This window comes from Natator depressus, chromosome 2 (assembly GCF_965152275.1).
Source record: "Natator depressus isolate rNatDep1 chromosome 2, rNatDep2.hap1, whole genome shotgun sequence".
NCBI classification, from domain to species: Eukaryota; Metazoa; Chordata; order Testudines; family Cheloniidae; genus Natator; species Natator depressus.
Window position 1 is genome coordinate 89,489,142 of NC_134235.1, and position 22,502 is coordinate 89,511,643.

The 22,502-nt window shown below is 40.2% G+C and overlaps 1 protein-coding gene across 1 annotated transcript in view; it reads left to right on the forward strand.

Annotated features, from left to right (window-relative positions):
• CEP192 (centrosomal protein 192) overlaps positions 1–22,079 on the forward strand; it is a 211,938-nt gene extending 189,859 nt beyond the window's left edge. The window contains 7 exon segments of the mRNA XM_074943491.1: positions 184–263; positions 919–1,014; positions 3,975–4,094; positions 11,025–11,146; positions 13,583–13,706; positions 14,271–14,329; positions 21,696–22,079. Of these exon segments, the coding sequence (XP_074799592.1) occupies positions 184–263; positions 919–1,014; positions 3,975–4,094; positions 11,025–11,146; positions 13,583–13,706; positions 14,271–14,329; positions 21,696–21,834 (740 nt within the window). The 3' untranslated portion in view covers positions 21,835–22,079.
• The last annotated feature ends 423 nt before the right edge of the window (positions 22,080–22,502 follow it).

Sequence of the window (22,502 nt, forward strand, 5' to 3'; positions counted from 1 at the left end):
AAAGCACGTTATTTGGCACTGAGATGTGAAGATTGTTCATGAGTTGTTACTACTCTTGTCAACAACACAAATATTTACTCTTCATCACTCTTTAAATAAAGATATAAAGAGTCAAAAAGAGTTATAAAACACACATACTGAATTTCTCACTACATGTTTACTAATCTGAGGCTTTTCTTTTAGAAAACTACCTAGAGATTGAAAATCATGGGAATGAAGATGTGAAGTGGCACTTATCATCTTTTGCCCCACCATATGTCAAGGTGAGTTAACATTTGTATTGGAAATAGTGTGTGTGTGTGAGATTTTCAACAGGCATTTTTAAAGGAGATGATACCTATTAACTTACTCTTCAGATAATATTTCTCCTAGCTTAAAAAATCTCTGTTAGGAAATATTTGTACTTGGGTAGCTAGATGACTTATTCATTGCTGTTCTTCTCTAGTTCAGTGGTCCCCAAACTCTTTGTGTGGTTAGTGGACAAGAAGTTGTCCATGGGACACTACTGGATTTGTAGAGAGCTGGATGGTCACATGATGTTGACTCTCATCGTCTCCCGCAGCTAGATTGCATTAAGAAATCAAACATACGTTATTTTCCTAATATTTTCTATGGTCAGTTGCTGTGGATGTGAGGGATAACATTTGATTGCCAGTGCGTGGGGGCTAGGCCCATGCAATCATGAACTGGAGAGAAGGTGGTCCATGAGGCAATCTTAGATGTGACCCACACTATGAAAATACTTGAGAACCCCTACTTCTAGCTAATGTACCACTTTTTCTATTATAAGTCATTAGACCATGATAGTTTTGTAAATATTTTATAGAATGTTCTTCATTTGCTTGGATGCTTCTAGAACACTCTTTATGAAGCAGATTATTATATTTGATTTATGAAAACTTAATTACCCATTTGTAGGGCGTAGATGAAAGTGGAGATGTTTACAGGGCTACCTACACAGCTTTCAGATGTTCCCGTGTTTCTGGTACACTTGGAGCTCACGGAAAAGAAAAAGTAAGCTTTTTTTAGTGTTATGATGAATTTAAGCAGATGAATGCTGTCTTAACTGTAATGTAACTACTTACATGAAGCATACGCACTCTGTGAAATATGACTTCTTTTCAGCTGGACTTCTTCAAAATTGGAAATAGTTTAAACTGATCTAAACATCTATTTAAATGGTAATGATAAAACACTGGCCATCCGAAATAGGGCCAGATGTACTTCATTTTCAGATGTATGAGAGAGGTCATTAGCATCCACTCATCAATATGTCTCTTCATGTAAACTCAATTGACAATACTAGAAAAATCCCTACAATACATACATTATATTTTGCATCTATGAAGCTATTTTCTTAGGAGAGCAACTTTTTTTTTAACACTTTTTGAAGATGAAACATGTATAAGGAATCACTGAATATTTGTAAATTTTTTTTTTTAGCTTTAGACCTACTCATCAGTTGTAGTTTGTGAAGCTTTTTGAATAACATGTGTGCAGTGATGCAGTTTTATAAAGCCTATGCTAAAAACCATTTTGATCTTTAAGTGTTGCAGCTGTTAATATAATGGAATAGAGCAGTGGTTTTGAACCAGGGGTCCGGGACCCCCTCGGGGGGGCCGTGAGCAGGTTGCAGGGGGTCTGCTGTGCATGGAGCCCCGTTGCGCAGGACTACAACCCGGGGCCCCAAGCCACCACCCGGGGCTAAAGTCGAAGCCTGAGCAACTTAACTTCGCCCCAGTGTGGAATGGGGCACTGAGCAGTTGCCCTGATTACTACCCCCTAACACCAATCCTAGCTTTTCTATGCAGAAAAACAGTTGTGGCACAGCTGGGCCATGGAGTTTTTATAGCATATTGTGGGGGCCTCAGAAAGAAAAAGGTTGAGAACCCTTCAAAGAAAGAATGCTTTCAGGCTTCCCGATGATAGAAGCTATTGCAAATGTATGTGGTGAACTTAAAAGAATATATGCTTTGTACTGCTGGAAATCTTATTGCTAGTCTGCTAGCGCTGAAAGCTAACATTTCAGGGGAATACCATTCTAAATGCAGAAGTTTCACCAGTTCAGCCTGAGACTTCATTTTAAATAGACTTCATAAAACTCATGCAGAAGACTGTGTGGACGCTTGCTTCAGTTAAAACCAGACTTATTTTGGTTTTACTTAAGTTAAATTGACTTGTGCACCAGTTTAACAAATTCGCGTTAAAATGATTAAGTCAAACTAGTTCACTTTTGACCTTGTCTTCACACAAACTTCCACCGATTTAGTTAAACCAAAATGAGTGTCCACACAAGTGTTTACAGTTTAAATGTCTTATTTTGGTTCAGCTTTTAACTTGTTTGACTTAAGCTAAACTAAAACAAGTTACGCTTACAGTGCACTAGGAACTTCTAGTTCTCAGTAGCCGAGTCTATGCAGTCTGTTAGTATGTGCAGGCTAGTGCATTTTACCTTCATACCCCAGTTTGCTGTGTACACAAGTCCTTAGACTATGAGTACTCATACAGGGGTTTGCACCAGGTTAACTAAGTCTGTTCTAAATTAATGCTTTAGTTAAACTGATGCACTCTTCCACAGAGACTAGCCCTTTCTCATGTAGAAAAGGTCTAAGGCTGTTCAAATGAAGTTGACTCGTACCCAATTCATTGTAATGCAGATTTAAATCACCTCTAACAAGTGTAGCACATTCACTCACAAGCAAGTTTTGAACTTAGGGAAGCTGAGCCAGTGTGACTTGGTGTGACAGGGTCCCTGGGTGCTACCTGGACTGCTGAGCCCTCTGTCCCACCAACCTGGGGTATCCTTCTCACACTGTGATGCTGTGGCAAGCCACAAATCTCTGATAGGTACTGCACTTACGCACAGATGTCCATGGGTAGGGACACACCCAACTGAGTTACATGAATGCTTTCCCAGCCTTACATGAACCATCAATAGCTCCAGCCAATTTTCTCCAGCTCCCCAGTACTGTACCATCTTGCACTGGTCAGAAGCCTGGCCAATTCAGATTCATTACCCACTCCGCCCTTCCCTTGATGTGGTGAGGACACACACTAGCCTTTGTAAACTGAGCTGAGATTTCCCAAGTACTTCAACCAAAACACACTGTTTTTTGGTAAAATATAAAACAGATTATTAACTACAGAAAGCTAGATTTTAAGTGATTATAAGTAGCAGGCATAGAGATCGGAGTTTGTAACTTAAGGAACAAAAATAAATTCACAGTTTAAATTCTATAAACTAAACAGGATTTGAATCAAGAAATGTCTCACCTTGGCAGATGGTACAAACAGGTCACAGATCCTCAATACACAGGCTGCGATTCTCTCAGCCTGGGACCACCCTCCGCCAGTTTAAAGTCTTTGTCCTCCAGATGTGTTTCCAGGTTTTGAGTTGTGGCAGGGAGTGACTCTAAGTGATGATGTCACTTCCCCTCTTTTTATAGTTTCTTCCAGCTTGCTGGAAAGATCTTTCCTGTGAGGTGGGTAGTTTTCCCTCATTGGTCAAGCAGTCTCCATTGTCTGTGTTCTCTTTGAGATAGTGGATTCTTTCCTTGATGGGTGTTGATGAGCCATTAACTGCTGTCTGGCTACTCCATTGTTGTACCTGAAAGGCTAGTTGTGGGTGTTCCCAACCTCAAAACATATTTCAGTCACACACACATAGCAAGACTTCATAATTTCACATACAGTGATAGGACATACAATCCAACAGGATAATAATCTTCAACAGATCAAGACTTTTAAAATGATACAAGGCATACTTCGTCGGAAACATATCATTACATGACGATGGTAAGTATGGAGGTTCCAGGGTGCTGCTTTGAGGTACAGTGTGTCACACTTAGTTCATGAATTTAAACTGATATAGTTAAACCAGTACAAAATACTGCAATTTTTTCATGTAGACAAGGTTGTAATGGTATATAAAAATCTAAGTAAACTTTCACTAATACTTTACCCTACCCTGGTAGGTTGCTATCATCTTTTTACCTAGGGATAGAGGAGACTATGCTCAATTTTGGGACCTTGAGTGTCACCCACTTGCAGAACCTCACATGAAACACAAACTAAGATTTCAACTTTCTGGAGTGGTAAGTATCTGAACACCATAAGCTAATGTTCAGTATTTGTCCACATCACTTGGCTAAAGTGGGATAAAATATATACATATATTTCACACTTCAAGACTGTGTGCTATTTGTCCAAAACATATTATTAAGCACATAATTAAATTTTAGAGTAAATCATTAATTGCAGGTAGTCTCAACTCTATTTTTCATAATCATTATTTTAAAAAGATATTACACACTTCTTGATCAACATAGCAATTTGAAGGTTTATATAACCAAAATGTTACCTTACCCTAACTCTAGCATCTTATTTTGCATTTACTGTTTTGAAGGGAATTATGAAATACTTATCCCTTCTGGTAACTACCTGTTTAGTAACAGATTTACCTCTTTTGTGGGGCTTTAAATCCATGGACTTGTATTAAATCACTCATAACTCCTGCAAAATAAGATTGTCTTAAAAAAAAGTAATGGTACGCATAAAAAATTGTATTAATTCAATATTACGGTTAATATTTAAAGATTCTAAATTCAGGAAAATGTGCGGCAGGCTAGTGCGCTATACATTCACACCCCAGTTTGCGCCACCTTTTGTGCATGCATACTTTGTTGTCTGTGATAATCCCCATAACATTAGGCAAAATGACAACACAGATTCTTAACCAATTTTCCAACTACAGTATTATAGCTGTGGAAGAAAAGTAGGGGTATGTGCTAAATGCATCGCATGGTCAGATCATAAACATAATTTGATGTTTCATAATTTTCTGTTAATCCCACTCTAGGATTGGTGCTCTGTTCTTGTTAGCCTTGGAAACATAACAAAGCAGTAAAATATTTAGGGGCACTTGCCTGTTGACTCGTGGATCCAAATATTCTAACTCTGATTTACATAAAGGTCCAATCCTTCCATCAAATTTAAGTTCTTATCCACTTGCCCATGAAGTGAGTCATGGACTAGTTCATCTGTCAGCATTTTTTGACACATTTGGTTTACTTAATTTAACTGGGTGAAAAAAAGTATTTAAATTATTTAAATTTTAGACCTCTTTGGTCTGTTTCCAGTATGAATGGTATGGAGAGGGTCAGGATTTAAGAGATGTACAGTCTGTGACCATAAGCTTTAGATTCAACTGTATGTATAGAGATTTAATCATTTCCCTGAACCAATAGCGTCTGGATCTGAGGGTCACCTATCTGACTCCAACTACAGGGCAAGCCTTTTATATTGGAGGCTGTTTTGTTCTTCTGTGAGAAAACGGAGAATCATCAGCTCAGTTTCTTTCTGGAACCGAATATTTCTCTGAGCAATAGACCCAATTCTCTGGTAGTGTAAGGTGTAAGTTAGAGCTATTGCTCAATTCGAACATGCCGGGATTCGGGCAGTGTGAGATCGGGAAGCTGCAACCAGCATTCTTATGGCCTGTCCATCCCCCAGTTTGAGCTCATTCTATTGCATCCAACTGGACTTTGGGTAGGGTGGAGGATCCTACCCTGTGGGTTCAGTTGCAAAGGAGAAGGGTGTAGCCAGAGAACAGCTTGATACTTTAAACATGCCATGTGTATATATAAAAAACATATGTAGCATTGGCTGTTGTACTTAAAAGGTTCTATGCTTTGGACCTTTTCTAGGACATGTAAACAAAGTTTTGGGACCTTCCTTTTAAGGGACAGGACTGCTTCAGTGCTAAGATTCCTTTCCTAGAAAAAGTTATGGCAATGCAAACTAAGTCATCAATCTGGATTTCTCCTAGTTTATGTTAAAAGATGGACCCATTAATTCCAGAGAAATGCAGTTCAGCCTAATACTCCTTTGTGCTGAAAAGATACTCAGACTCAGTCACCATAAATAATTAAGTGCCGTAGACTTTGCCCTGAAGTACTCATGGACTGATTCAGAGCTCTCAACCTTCAAGATATCCTATATCTATATCTCCAAAAGGAAATTGTGTGAGTGTAGAAACAAGTTGGGCGCCTACCTTTATCAATGCAAGGACTTGATGCGTAATTTAACTGGATCTCATGGATTTTAACAACTGTGCAGCTACTACAGCCAGTGTTCATTGTCTAGGGCTAGTATCTGTACTTGGTACACTTGTTCATAAAGGCCCCTAATTTGTTCATTAGGATCTTTCATGTTTTCTATTCCCTTCTGAAATATGTCTCTCAAGTGGACAAGTTAAACTTCATTTTTCAGGCTACATGAGCTGACTTTAGTAGGGTGTAACTTTAGGCTCAAAGGGTAGTTCAGCTTTTCTTCAAGATAAATCTGCATTTACAAATTTATATCATGATTGTCATACATCACCAAGAAAATCCAGTTAAGAACTGTTTTAGAATACCGTGATGGTGTATATACGTACCACTGTTTCTTGTGCTAGGCATAAGACAAGCACAGTGTCACTGGTAAGCAGTTATTGTCCAGTTGTTCATTCTAAATATACTAGCTCTTCCCCAAGTAGTTTGGGAAACATTGATGCAATGGCTGATTCCATCCATCATTTGAGGAATTCCTTTCATAAGGTTCCCCTCCCCCGCCAAACTTCTGTTTTATAAAGATGCCATTACAGAAAAATAAACACGTCTAGTTCAAAGCTTGTAGAAATCAAGAAAAGCCAAATTCCATAAAAGTGATCTAGAGCCTTGAGCAATTCCTTCAACTCTCAGAACATTATTAGTGGTCAATAAAGCTGTTAGCCTTTATGAGCAACATAGCAGTCATGTATTATTACTGTTTATAAAGCAGTAAGGTGGGGCTTGTTCCCCTCAGTTTTCAAAGCAATCTGCCTCTGGGAAATAGTGTATTCACAACCAGATCTTTCCATTAACTCTCCACCTCGCTCGGAAAGAACATTCTTAGCAGCCAGCGTGAGGTGTGTCAAGACCACTTTGAAAAGATCTATGAAAGAGCTTAAAGTAGAATGGCTGTTTAATTAAATAGGGTCATTAGCCATACATCTGTTTGCACCACGGTCAACACAATTTCTGCTTCAGCTATTGAAGATCTTCCTTTTCTAGCAGATGTCTTTTTAATTAGGAAGAGAAGGCAAATGCAAGGTCATATCTAGGAAAAAAGAACATAGGTCACTTTTAAGATGACTGTATCCTGAAATACAGGGACTCTGAAAAGGGCTTAGGGGCTATGGTAGATATACAGCTAAATGTGAGTTCACAGCACAGTGCAATGACCAAGAGGGCTAAAGCGATCCTTGGATATATGAAGGGGGGAATAAAAGGTGGAAGTACAGAGTACATCTATGCATAGGGCATTAGTGGGACCATTACGGAAATAGTGTTCAGTTCTGATATCAGCACTTCAAAAACGTTGAAAAAACATATATAAATGTAAACCTACCCAAATGTATACCCATTCTTGGACAACATCCCAATCAGAGCCAGTGCCGCTTCCACCAGCTCCCACTGGCCTGGAGCAGCGAACCGTGGCCAGTGGGAGCCGCGATCGGCCGAACCTGCGGACGCGGCAGGTAAACAAACCAGCCAGCCCGCCAGGGGCTTTCCCTGCACAAGCGGTGGAACAAGTTTGGGAACCACTGTTCTAGAACAAACATTGTATGTATACCTTTATTTAGATGCCAGGCCATAAATGTACATTATGGTTTTAGAAATACATTAAACAAGTTAAAAGACATGGTCCTTGCCCCAAACACCTTACAACTTAAACTGAGTAGGCAAACATACAGAAACATACAGAAATCACAGGGGAGTGGAGAAAGGAGATGAGAATTTAGACATTAAACCTTCTCCCCCAACACAAAGAGAAAAGATGTACAGCCATTTAGATGCCTGCTGCCTACCTAGCATAAGTGCATTAAAAATATTTTTTTCTTTTTAGAATTGCCATGTGTTCGTGTAATTTCATTTTTCTTTTCTTTAGTAACTGTTCAGTCTTGAATAATATTCACAATTAAATGTTACCCTAACATTGCTAAAAAAGGTAATGTACTTTCCATTTTTTAAAACTACATTTCAATGTTTTGCATTTTTGAGATAAAATAACTCAGTTAAGTAATGTTTGTTTTGTAACTAGCCATAAGTATTTAAGGCTATTGGGAACTATAAAGTCTCATTTTATTACTACTCTTGTCCTAATAAATTAGTGCTTTAAAATATTTGACCAGTCAATTGACCAGTTACTTTTTAGACCCATCAGAGGTAAGCTCTGTGGGGCAGGGACAGTGCCTTGGTTCATTTGGTCAGGTTTTTTGGTTTTCATTTCTGTTTGGACGGTAAATAAAAATCCCAAAGATTAGTGATTTCAGCTACACTAGAGTTTCTCTAGGATGGTTTGGAGGGACAGTCTTATCACTAAGTACCCCAAAAAAATAGTTACCAGTCTCTAGTGACGCTTGTTATGCAGATACATCAGATTCCTTGGACGGACTATCCCCAAGATTTAGCAGAATGCCTGGATTAGACAAACCTGTGGTGAATCCTACCTCCTTGCAATGATATTTACCAGTGCCCTTGTGGCACATTTCAAAATGACTGCACATAATTCTTTTTTTATTTGTCAGTCAAGTCCTGCTTTTCTGGTAGTTACTTCTGAAAGACTGATGAGCAACTATATTAACAGAAGTCAGTTCTGCTTCTATGAAGACAGTTTTGTCCTCACATCTTGAGAAACACTTCTGCCAAAGGTGTATGCATCTTTTTAATCTTCCCAGGAGATGAATACCATCATTTTTTCTATCTTCAGTATCCTTAGAAAAATTGTCATAACAGGATGGTCGCAGAACTCTAGAAGATGTATTGATCATATGGAGTACATGCATCTATCTTATTACTCCTGGGGGAATTCTGCATCACTGCGGATGCACAGAATTTGTCCCGTGCAGATTTCTTTGTTTCCCCGCAGAAAAATGACTTTCTGACAGGGAAGCAAATGGAAGCCAAAAGAGCCGTCATGCGACCCTCCCCAGCAGTATGTTTTGGGTGCCCAGGGCAGCTGGCAGAGAGGTAAATTACTGTGGGGCAGGGGGTGGGACTGGGGAAGATCCAACTGGTGGGTCCTACCCTGCGCCAGGCTCAGCTGCTAGTCTTGGGTGGGCTGGGGAGGACGGGACTTCCTCTTCCCCTGCACAACATCTGGGGTCAGACCCACTCCCAGATTTCTCCTCCAGCTTCAGGAAGCTCTGCAAACCTCCAGCCCATGCGCTTCCTGCACCCATCGCTCCTCAGCTGCAGGGGAAGGGATCCCTGTACAGGGAGCTGCTCTCCCATCCATCCAGACCCTCTTGCCGAGCCACCCTTCTTCCCCCCGATAAACCCCCCCTGCACCTGGACCACCCTGATGGGACACCTGCACTCAGATCTTCACCCCAGCAAGCTCCAACTAACTGTATCTGGATCCCCAACCCACTGAGCACCATTCCCCCAGCATCTGGACCACCCACTGAGCCCTCCACACCTGGACCCCCCTGACAAGCTCTATCTCTCCACACCCAGGCCCCCCGTGCTGAGCCCCAACCACCTTCACCTGGACCCCCCTGCAGAAGCCCATTACTGTTACACCCAGAACCCCCCAACAAGCCCCTGTGCATCCAGTTCCTCCTGCACCCTGATCCACCACTGAGGTGCCTGCACCCAGATTGCCCCACACAGAACCCTCTCAACCCACACCTGGATCCCTCCACACTAAGCCCCTCTACATTTGGATCCTGCCTTGCTGAGCCTGCCAGATGCAGGCAAGCACACAGGGACAGGAGCCTGGGGTGTTTCTGAGGCAGGCCCAGTCCTTGGGCTTCAGAGTAGCTGCTGACAAGGTATATGCCAAGCAATGCAGAACTTAATACCCGGAAAACCATTCCTTTGAGGGAGTCTAGGCTCCACGTGCAAGGTCCCAGGAGGAATTGTGGGCCAGAAATATTTTGTCAGAATTTTCATAACCATGCCATGATCCTCATACAGTTCATTATCAAACTCTGCAAAATAGGTTTCTGTTCCTCTATGAAGACCACCTTTTACTGGAAAGTGCTATATGGTTATGGCTTGCTTTCCAAATTAGAAATCTCTTATGTTATGTAAGAATGCATATTTCTATCTATCCTACTGTAATAATATTGGCTTTATCCTTTCCATCCCTGCTGCTTTGTTTCATTGATCACTGTTTGCCATTTGTAGAGTATGAGGGGAGAAACTGCAGCAGAATAGAAAATTCTTAGCACCATCTCCTCTGTTAGCAGCTTCTCTCTTCATTCTAACCACGCGGGTGGCTTGTTGCAGGACCAGAATGATAACTTGTAATATTTGGAAATTTGTTCTCTAAAGGGCAAATCATACACATGTTGCGTTAATGTTAATACAATTTCAGGTTCTTGGTTTTGTATTAACCAACTGTTCTTTCAATGCTGTAAAGACACTAACTTTTCTGGTGGCCAGACTTGAGGGGTGGGACTTCAAGGAACAACTTCTAAATTCCATAGGGAAAAGCCATGGCCTGTTTGTAGCGAATGAGGAAAGTTGCTCACAAAGAATTAATGTTAAGAAATCCATTCATTTACCGCAACCCTCATAATTTGCCTGGAGAGGTAAAATTTCATGTCGTGGCTAAGATGATAAATAGTTCGAGAGGCTGAAGCCTCTTAAGAAGTAATCTCATTTGTACTCTGTGATGAGACGTTCCACAGGGAAACCTACTGTCTAAATGGATCCGTTACCGACAAGCTTGGAATAGTTTACTGCTGTGAAGTGGTTTAAGAGGCATGCAAGCATGGAATATGATTCCTGCAGAGGCAATGTATTTCAAAGAACAATAAATAAATTCCCTTCTTCTAAAATATTGTAAAACTGCGGCACAAACCATGAGCTAATATTTTCAATAAAGCAAAAACACTATTCAGGTTGAGCAATATTTTGGGAACGATGTAAATGTTGTCACTTAATGTTTAACTTTATTCCAAATATTAACTGTAGGGTTTTTCTTACCAATAGGGTGCTAAAACAGAAAATGAAGCTGTAAATGCAAAACTTTCCACATGTGCCCTAATAAAAACTGAAATTCCAGTTATGCCGAGAAGAAGAGCTGGCTCTGAAGCTTCTGCGCTTAAAACTGGGTAAGTATATTTTTAGTTTAAAAAAAAAAAAAAAAAGTAAATAGTTGAGAACACTTGTGTGGCAGACCTCTTCTATGATTCTTAGCCTTTCACCACTCATAAGCAAACTTGCCATATTTTCATTAGTTCAAAACTAGTTATATGTGTGGTTGTGATTTGCTACTATGGGACAACTGGTGCAGGCATTTGAACCACTTTGAAGTGTGAAACATTTTAATGCACTCTTCGCCAGCACCATCATTATCTAGTGATTTCTAATAAGATGAGTTTTCGCAATATTTGTCTAGCTTTCTCCTTTGTTCCTTTCCCTTTTTGCCAATTGGGGCTTGTCTACATGGTGCATTAATCCTAACTAGATGGGCGTAAATTATAGTGGGCACTAATGTGTTGCATGCTAATTGGCTCGTGTGGGCCCTGCTGGCACACACTAAATGTTCCCTAGTGCACATTAATGTACTACTGTTTGAAATGGACCACATGGGCCAGTTAGCGCACAATGTGCTAGTGCACGCTACCATTTATATCCCTCTATTTTGGATTAATTCACCATGTTGATGAGCCCTTGGTGTTTGTTCTCCCTCTTTAGTTTTCCCAGGCTCTTGGAAGTATTTCTGTTCCTGTTCTCATCTGGAGTTAGTTACAAGAGCCCAGGATGTTTCCAAAACCCTTCACATATTTAGATAAGTGCAAATCTTCACCAATGGAATCCAGTTGCCCTTGGTTTGCTATTCCAGAGCATGTTGGATCATATTAAAGAAGTTCTGTATTAAAATCACAAATGAGTTTGATTCCCCATAGTTTAAATCCCAGGGTATTACTAATTAAGAGGTCTCTTGGTTTTTGGTACTGTTTCTCTCCCTCTATGTGTGAAACTTGCAAGCTGCTAATTGTGTTAGTACATTCTAAGACAGAGTCTGTTCTCAAAGCAATTCACAGAGAGAGAGAGAGACTCAAAGCAATACTCTAACAGAAACAGCACCCAGAAACTCCCCGCCCTTTTGTTGTATTAACAATTGTGATTAAAATAGAGATAGAGGATGTATGTGGATGGATGCTTGGTGTGGATAATAACTGAATGATCAGGGAGGTGCCAGCCTAAGAATGCAGTGTCCATCGGCTGAAGAAGGCGTCAAGTGGAAATAACCAGAGGACCCCCGGAGGGCAGACTGGAATCCACCCAACAGCCTCAAGAATGGGAGAACCAAAGAACAAGATAACATCTTGGAGCCGTCAGGAATGTGCTATCTGCTGATTGATTCAGCAACAGCATGATGAAGCAATTCCCATAGCCTGGCATAGGAAGAAATTCCTATAAAAATAGACTCTAAAAAGTGAGAACTTTGGGGTCTGATTCTGCAAACCAACTTCCAGGAGCATCAGATGAGCATCTGACAAGGCCCTGCTCCCTCCTCATGTCCAGGCCACCTGGCCAGTGGCTTGGCATGGGCAACTCTAAGGCTGGTAACTATGATAACAACTTTGCAGAACCTGTGTGTGTGTGTGTGTGTGTGTGTGTGTGTGTGTGTATGAATGAATGAATGAATGAATGTGTGAATAAATGAGATTGAATGGAATGTTATAGCTATAACTAACTGCTTACTATGATAACAACCTTGCAGAACCTGTGTGTGTGTATGAATGAATGTGTGAATAAATATGAGATTGAATGGAATGTTATAGCTATAACTAACTGCTTACTATGATTCTTTCTGTATTCACAATAAATGTGGTATTTTGCCTTTTTCCATTTAATAAGATCCTGCTGGTTTTTATTTTATTGGTACAACAAGCAGTCCCTCCATTTGTGATCTGCATGTCTGGTTTGAGCTTGGTGCAGTTTTGCTGCTTTTCTCAGTCAATTACCCAGAGTTGAAAGTAGTATTTGACTCCTAATTGGGTTTTAGGCCTGGACGTATTTCTCACACAGGCCTTTCCCTCAAAAATATGATTTTCCCCAAGATCACTGTACTAATTTTTCCCTGTCATCGTCCAACCTTCAAAGATTGAAATGGTAGATGTGAAACACTTCCTTTTTATGGGAGTGAACTGATCCCTGGTGCACATATGGAAATGTTCATCTCCTAGGTCTCCAGTGAAGCATATGGGCACAACTCAAGGCTGTGAAAGTATAAAGTAAATTATTCTGATTACTACTTCACCACAGTACTCCTCTAAATTGTAATCTCTTAATTAACTGAAAGTGCCAAATAGTAGCCCAAAAAGCCCTTAGAGTGGCACACTACTGCTCTAAAACTGACAGAATCTTACAGCCCAATATCTTGTAGGAACAAATTACCTTTGACTTTCCAGTGGTTCTGAATGTATTTCTATTTTGGAACTGCTTTTCAAACCATTTGATAGGAAACTGTCGGTACATCCAGACCATGTAATATAAATAGGGAACTTAATGATTTAAACCTATTGTTTGAAAAACAGGCAAAATGAAGTAATTCGAGGAGTGTATGCCCGAGAAGATCAATATACGTTTCTACCAACCAGAGTTGGGGAATCAAGCACCTTAAAAGTCAATTTGCGAAATAATACTTTTATTACTCATATGGTAAGTTTTTGACACTTTAACTTTAAATGTTTTGAATTTTGTAAATAAAGTTTAAAAATTGCACTTAATTGCTTGAACAATATCTAACCATTTTCTTTTCTGATATTTTCATTAACCTTTGATACTAAGAATTTTGTTTTAAGATGGTCTAATGCTTGGTGCATTAATAGAAACTATTGGTTCCAAACTTCATACTCTAAATCTTTACATATTCAAAGAAAGTTCACTTTTATAGGCTTCTTACAACTTTTTAGTTTTTCTTTTGCTTGTTGACTCTTAATTATCAAGAGTTTTAAGGATCAAGAGTTTTCTGAATAGCATACTTTCAGCTGTTTTATAGGCTTGTGGTTGTAGTCTAATTTTTAAAACTAATTTAATGTCTTAAGTCCTGCAGTGTGATTTTTAACTTATTCATTATATATAAAGCTGGGTATGTTCCATTCTTAAGTCTTGGCTTTTTCTTTAAAGTTATATCTAAGTCATGAGTTGTATTGAAGTGTATGCTAAAATAGTGACAGTAGTGCCTGCCTGTTGTTTTTTAAAGTGTTTCATATTAAATTGCAGCTGAAGTTTGTAAATCCCAGAGAGCCTTTCCACATCAAGCACTCAAAATATTCTTTGAGGTGAGTTAAGTGTGTACTAAAATTTTACTCAGAAACATTAGAGGTTTCAAAACAAATCCAAGCTATTTTGTTAGGTAAAGCTCTATAACTAGTAAGGATATATCATGCTGAAATATAGACTTACAGTCCACTTTTGGACTTTAGAGTAACTTCAACATTTTGACCTTCTAGTTAAAATGTATATTTTTGCACAAATCTTAACCAGTCTCCCTATCTTAAAGATGAGAAAAGTGAGGCATAAAGCAACATCAGAGACAGTGGAACAGCCTGGATTAAACCCAGGTCTCCTGACACCTAGTCCAACATCCTGTCCTCTGATCCATGCTATAACACCAGATTGTACACCACCTTGTTTTTTTTCTTGGCGGTCTTTTATCAAAATAGTGACCAGGACCAAACCTGTATAGCTAATGAGATCTGACAAGCTCAGTCTGAAGTGGTAAAACTGCAGGCAAAAAACAGGATGATTTAATAGCTCTTCAGAAAGACGACCATGACCACCTCAGAGATCTACTTAAGTAGCTCAGAAACACCATAAAGTACATTGTCAGAAAGCTATTCATTGTATTTGCTGTGATATACTGAGGATCAGATGCACTCTTACTTAAAGCAAAGATATAGACATGGTGTTTAAAGGTGGTAGAAAAAATTTTAACTCATGAATTGCATTTATTTTCTTCTTTTGTTCAATAACCTCCTAGAAGCTTAGTTTTCCAACCAATTTTGATGCTTTTCCATTTGCAAATATTGTCTTTTTGTTTAAGTTTCTAGTTTTTCTTATTTACAGCATAAGTCAGCATAACTCTTTGGAAGAACCCTGCAGTTTCTGAGCACAAAGCATTGCAGAACTTATTCTGGCTTAGGGTATGTCTACACTACGAAATTAGGTCGATTTTATATAAGTCGATTTTTAGAAATCGATTTTATACAGTCGATTGTGTATGTCCCCACTAAGTGCATTAAGTCGGCAGAGTGCATCCTCACTACCGTGGCTAGCATCGACTCATGGAGCGGTGTACTGTGGGAAGCTATCCCACAGTTCCCGCAGTCTCTGCTGCCCATTGGAATTCTGGGTTAAGCTCCCAATCCCTGATGGGGCAAAAACATTGTAGCGGGTGGTTTTGGGTACATGTCGTCAGTCTCCCCTGCCTCCCTGAAAGCAGACAATTATTTCATGCCTTTTTTCCTGGGTTACCTGTGCAGACACCATAGCATGGCAAGCATGGAGCCTGCTCAGCTCATTGCTGCTGTTGCGAGCATTGTAAACACCTCGCACATTATACTGCAGTATGTGCATAACCTGGCTAAGAGACAGCAGCAGGAGGACAATTGTGAGGAGGACATGGACAAAGACGTTCCTGAAAGCACGGGAGGTGGCAGTTGGGACATCATGGCGGCAGTGGGGCTGATTCTGGGCCTGGCAAACAAGCACAGCCTGGTGGGACCGCATAGTCTTGCAGGTGTGGGGTGATTCCCAGTGGCTGCGAAAGTTTCACATGCGTAAGGCCACTTTCCTGGAACTCTGAGTTGCTTTCCCCTGCCGTGAAGTGCAGGAATACCAAGATGAGAGCTGGCCTGACAGTTGAGAAGCGATTGGTGATAGCTCTGTGGAAGCTTGCAACGCCTGCCTGCTACCGGTCAGTCAGAAATCAATTTGGAGTGGGCAAATCTACTGTGGGGACTGCTGTGATTCAAGCAGCCAGTGCAATCACTGATGATCTGCTATCAAGGGAGTGACTCTGGGAAATGTGCAAGTCATAGTGGATGACTTTGCTGCAGTGGGTTCTCCTAACTGTGGTGGGTGAACGCATATCCCTATCTTGGCACCGGACCACCTTGCCAATCAGTACATAAACCGCAAGGGGTACTTCTCAATGGGGCTGCAAGCACTGGTGGATCACAAGGGACGTTTCACTGACATCAACGTGGGATGGCCGGGTAAGGTGCATAGGGCTTGCATCTTTAGGAACTCCAGGCTGTTTGAGTAGCTGCAAGAAGGGACTTACTTCCCAGACCAGAAAATTACTGTTAGGGATGTTGAAATGCCAATAGTTATCCTTGGAGACCCAGCCTACCCCTTGCTCCCATGGCTCATGAAGCTATACACAGGCAGCCTGGACAGTAGTAAGGAGCAGTTCAACTATAGGCTGAGCAAGTGCAGAATGGTGGTAGAATGTGTCTTTGGACATTTAAAAGCTCGTTGGCGCTGTTTGCTGACTAGATTAGACCTCCACGCAACCAATATTTCCATTGTTATTTACTGCTTGCTGTGTGCCTTATAATATCTGTGAGAGTAAGGGGAAGACGTTTATGGCAGGGTGGGAGGTTGAGGCAAATTGTCTGACTGCCAATTTTGAACAGCCAGACACCAGAGCGATTAGAAGAGCACAGGTAGGCGCGCTGCACATCAGAGAGGCTTTGAAAACCAGTTTTATGACTGGCCAGCCTACGGTGTGACAGTTGTGTGTGTGTTTCTCCTTGATGCAAACCCGCCCCCTTTGTTGATTTTAATTCCCTGTAAGCCAACCACCCTCCCCCCTTCAATCACAGCTGGCAAAGGAAATAAAGTCACTTTTGTTTTGAAACCATGCATTCTTTCTTTATGAATTAAAAAAAAAAAAGGGAGATAACGGATAAGGTAGCCCGGGTGGGGTGGGGGAGGAGGGGAAGGACAAGGGCACATTGCTTATTGTAGCCACACTACAAATCAAAACTGTTTGAATGACAGCCTTCTGTTGCTTGGATCATCCTCTGGAGTGAAGTGGCTGGGTGCCCAGAGCCTCCCCCTCCTCGCGTTCTTGGGCGTCTGGGTGAGGAGGATATGGAACTTGGGGAGGAGGGTAGGCAGTTGTACAATGAATGCAGCAGCAGTCCTGTGCTCTTGTTGCCTGTCAGATGCCTGAGCATGTCCATTTGCTCCCCCATTAGCCTCAGCATTGCATCCTGCCTCTTCTCATCGCACTCACTTAATGCTTTCCTGGACTCTGCCACTGACAGCCTCTATTCATTCACCTTTACGCTATCAGTGCAGCAGGGCTGCATGAGCTCGGAAAACACGTCATCACAAGTGCGTTTTTTTCGCCTTCTAATCCTGCGATAACCTCAAGGACAGAGATGATAGGTGGAGCATAGAAACATTTGCACCTGAAGGGGGATAAAAAGGGAAAGTAAAATTTAAGATGATACATTTCTGAGAACAAAAGGGAGACTCTTTCACAGTAAATCAAGCAATTCACAGCAGACAGCACATGTGCTTTCGGTACAAGGTCGCATTTTGCCTTTTATTTTGAGCGCCTGCCAGTATTGTGACACATCACACTCGGCTGGGCAACAGAATTTGGTTTCCAGGCAGCCATGGTAAGCCAAAGGGTAGACGGGTTTGGCTTCTAATGCCTTCATAACATGTGGGAATGTTTTCAAACTGCAGCGTCCTCCTTTCCCACAGCAAGCAATGCCGGTTGGATTTGCCATTTAAAAGGAGGGGCTGTGGTTTTCGGGTGGATGTGCAGCACACACCTCCCCCCACTTCTCCACATGGCTATTTGGGATGATCCTTTCACCCCTCCCCCCGCCGCTTAGCTATGGGATGATCCCTTTTAGCCAAGTGCAAACTGCCCAGCATGAACGGGGTCCTTTTACCTGTTCCCTTACAAAAATTCCCCTATTTCAACCAGGTGACCATGAATGATATCACTCTCTGCTGAGGCTAACACAGAAAGATAAAGACCAAAAGTTGCTTGAATGCGACCAAAACCCAGGACTATTCGCTGCCATGCTTTGTGCAGAGTATGGATGCCCTTTTAAAAAAAAAAAATACTTGTCGGAAACTCCTTAATTGTGCCAAAACCTTTTTTAATAGAAAGCAAGTTAATATTTTATTTAGTGTTGGCTTATATGTTTTAAGTGCTTCTGTATGGAAGCTATTCAGTTAAATTAGATTACTTCCCAGTACCATATCCAATTAATGTTAAATGGTAATTGCATAGCAAACTGCATTTGCTGAAATTGGGACTGTAAGGCTTGATTAAGAAAATATAATAGAATGTGTGTTCTTACATGTACTCTTCAGACCAAGAAGTGTCACACTGTGAAACAATCATACATTGTAGTGATATGATTTTTTTTAAAGAACAATTTGTAGAAGCAACAGTGTATCCTATGTGAACAGTCTTTCAAATGTTAAATATGGCAATAAAATTTCAGGGTTTTGTTTAACGTACCAGTGATTGATTTTTCCGGGTGCAGTTGTGAGCTTGGTTTTCTTCAACTGGCCATGTGTGTGCACATAGAAAAAGTTCAGCTGTACTGATCTTTACTACACTCAGGCTAATTTAAGTTAGCTACCAATGTAATCCAAATGCAAATCTTGGTATAAAACTGCAATGAGAAGAGAGGCAATTTTTATTCTTTTCACCCAAACAAGGCAGAGCACAAATTTTTTTAATTGACTGTAGGGTATTCATTTGGCTAATAGAGGATGTAAGAACTGATGAGGAAAGGAAGGAAGAACCTCTGACCAGAAATTAAATTCATAAGAAGAACTTTCAAGAAGGGGCTCACAAATATCTTAGATCTATGCTGCAAAGTGAATATTTTGAAGATCCCCTTGAGGTCATCTTGTTAAACATTTGGATAGCATAGTAAAACATTAACTTGACTCCTTTTATTGGTTAGATAATTCTCAAGTGTAAAATAACAAGGATCTTTTAATTGTCCATGATTTTCACATTTGACCGTTGTATTTAAATTTTACTTCTAGAGGTATGGAGTATGATGGTTCGTGGGAGAGGACACGAAGACCATTAAATATATATCAGAATCTGCCAGCCAATCAAATTGCTGGGCAGTAGGCACACATTTAATAGGAGAAACCAACTTATGCTCATGAACTAGTTTAATCCTTTATTTTTGTGTTCCAATATTGCTTACTGTGAAAAGTGTCTGTATCAGTTATCACAGTTACAACATTACATAGTTATCACTCTTGGTATTCTGAGCAGAGTGTCACTATACCTTGCCATCTAGAACATTGTTCCTCAATGTAAAGGGGTTCACAGGTGTACCTCCTGGTGGCCAGGTGTGGCATAGCAGCTGTCTTTCCCTCTGGCACCCCCTGCTGATAGTCCTTCTGGAGCTGCGGTGGTCTCTCTTCCATAACTCCGCCCTCTGGCCAGGTCATGATATTTATGTCTGTCCCTTTCAATGTAACAAAGTTCAACAAACAAAAGTCCAATAGATAATTCCAAGACCTTGTGTCAGATCTCTGGCACCTGACTCTGGGCTCGTGCCACTTTGCCAGCTGCTGGTAGGGGGAACCTAGGCACTCCGTACACACTGGGTTCCAGCCCAGGGACCCTATAGTGAGCAGCCAGGGTCTGCACAGTTCCACCCCTTATTGCTGTTTCCCTGGTCTTCCTCCTTTCCAGCCTCTCTTCCCTGCAACTTCTCTGGTTTGACCCTTGGGGGTAGGAAGCCAGGGCTTATTCACCCCTCTGGGTTCTCTCCTTACCACCTCGCTGTTCCCAGAGAATGACTGCAAATTCTGTCCCTGCAGCCCTCTTATACTAACTAGCCTGCTCCTGCCCAGCTGGGCTTCTTGTTCCAATTGTTTCCTAACAAAAAAGGAGTCAGGAGCATGGAGACCCATCCCGGATCTGAGATCAACTGATTAGTCTCAAAATAAATTCCAAGTGATATCTGACTAATTCTACCTCTTTAGAAAAGTTGTGTGTGCAGGACCTTAAGGATGCTTGCATTCATTATGGTGCAGTAGTAGTATACCTGAATTTCATCAAACTTGCACTCTAACAAAAAAAACCTTAACATGATCTTGACCTTGGCAGAGTTGAGGCACAATAACTTTGCAAATGCATGAAATATGTGACAGATCTGCTTATAACGGATTTAAAAGCATGAGGTGTTACTGTTAGGTTTTTTGAGTTAAAGCATGAGTTTGAAGTTGGGGTATCTCTTGCTTTTGGATATCTGGAGATGAAAGTGAAAACCTTATGGAGGGTTGTAGTGTGTTGTGTTGTAGGCAATGTGAAGGTGGAAAGAAATGCACAAGTCTTTCCCCTTATTTTCAGCCTTTTAAGATTTTGTGTGTATGGAGTGTTTCCAGCTGCAATCTCAATTGTCAGTAAATGTAGTTGGTTGGCTAACATAAGACTAAATCACAGCTGTGAGAAGTAATACATAGTGCTAATACTCTATCTGTAGATCTAAAAGCATTTTACAAATGCTGATGAAGTATCTTCACCTGGATCGGTAAACTGAAGCACAAAGGTTGACTTGCTGAAGGTTGTATAATAAATCTGTGTCAAAGGTGGGGAATAGAACCCAGATCTATGCTCTAATCACACAGTTCAGTGAATTAAGTGTTTTTTGTTTTGTTTGTAAACTGGGGTTATACCAAAACGTACTTGTAGCGGCAGATGTAGGCAGAAAGGGTATTTGGACTCTTTTAGGACAATTAACTGATGAAGAGAGCTTCTCTAGAGGGGATCAAAATATTTCAGCAGTAGGATGCTGAATCATTAGTGTTCTGTAGCATCCTAACTAGAGAGGGGGAAATACAGCTTGAACAAGAGCTGCATAAGAGCTTCCATGCAAAGGGAAAGATTGAATTGGTAGAGAAGAAGGTAGGTGAAAGGTGAGAATAAGGAAGAAATGGGTTTAGACTGACATAGGATTAAGTGGATGAGAGCACAGACAGCTGTGGGGGTGTATGAGGGGGGAAAACTGCACAGATGATAGAGATGAAACTCAAAAGAGAGTAAAGAATGGTCTATACTGCTAGATGGTGACTTGGTGAATTTAATCTTTTAAGAGTTTTACATCAAACTGCTACATTCAAGTTCTGATTCCTCTTTTTTTTTCAAGATCCCTATTGCTTTGCTTATGTTATGTAGTAAACCAGGTCTTGATGATGATGCAAAATGTCTAATTATGTGAATTCCTTCTACATGATGCCTTTTAAATTAAATTTTCTGTTTTCGTGATCAATTGATGTACATATGAAGTTTGTTTGCAAAATTCTTTCTAAACTAAAAGGCAATATTATTACTTTTTAATAAGGCTTCCAAACTGTCAATAATATAGCAGAGATAGAGAACAGTTTTTCTTCAGATAAGCCAGCAACAGTAGCTATCCAAGTATTGTAGTATTTTGACTGGCTGATAGGACAGCCGTAACTTCATATTTCTAACACTTAACACCAGTAGTGTGAACTTAAAAAAGATAACTCAAGGGTATCTCCAGGTCTCTTCTCAGAAAGCATAATAAACTGGAAAAATATTTGTATGCCTAGCAAGATTTGGTTTGTAGCATTAGTGACATTAATAACTAACTAATCTCCTTTTTACAGATCCCAGCATTATATCAACCTGCCAGTCCAGTTCAAGCCAAAGTCAGCAGGCAGATTCGAAGGTCTGTTGGTTGTGCACATAGACAAATATGGCAGTCTTGGTATTCGATTACTTGGTGAAGCTCATGCAAAAGAGTAATTGGAGAGCAGCTTTATTAATAATCCAGACTAAATTATTGAAGTATTGGTGTAATATTTTCCTTACTAATTTACTAATTTTTTGTACATTATGATGCTACTTTTATGTAAAATCTTTTGTAAGTTAAATTGAGGTGCTTGTGAAAACAAAGATTCATTTGTTAAACATTCTAAAATGAGGGTAAATCACTTTGTATGCTTAAAATTATCATGTTCTAGCTTATATTTCTGCACCTTTTTATAAGGGAGAAAAGTGTTCTATTTTTTTCATTAATTATGATTTGCTAAATACAGATTATTTATTTTAAATTTAGTTCAGAAATAAATTTGTAATTCATACTTTTTAATAAACTTATTTTTCACGTGAATTATGTTAATGTCTTGAGTTTTTTTAGAGTACCCATCACTGTAGTTTCCAAATATTATATAGCTTAAATCCAAAATTGTCATTAATCCCCACAGCAATTTCACTTATATTGATATTGGATCCTTCATAAGATACTTACACAAACATACAAAATCTCAAATTGAGGGGGACTCCCATCTATATGCATTTTAAGGGCGAGCAAATATCAACAATTGAGGACTAAAAATTTGGAATATGAAAAAAAACCTCTGAAGATATCTAGTACAGTGCCCCTTAACGGCTCTAGTACAATTATATCCCAG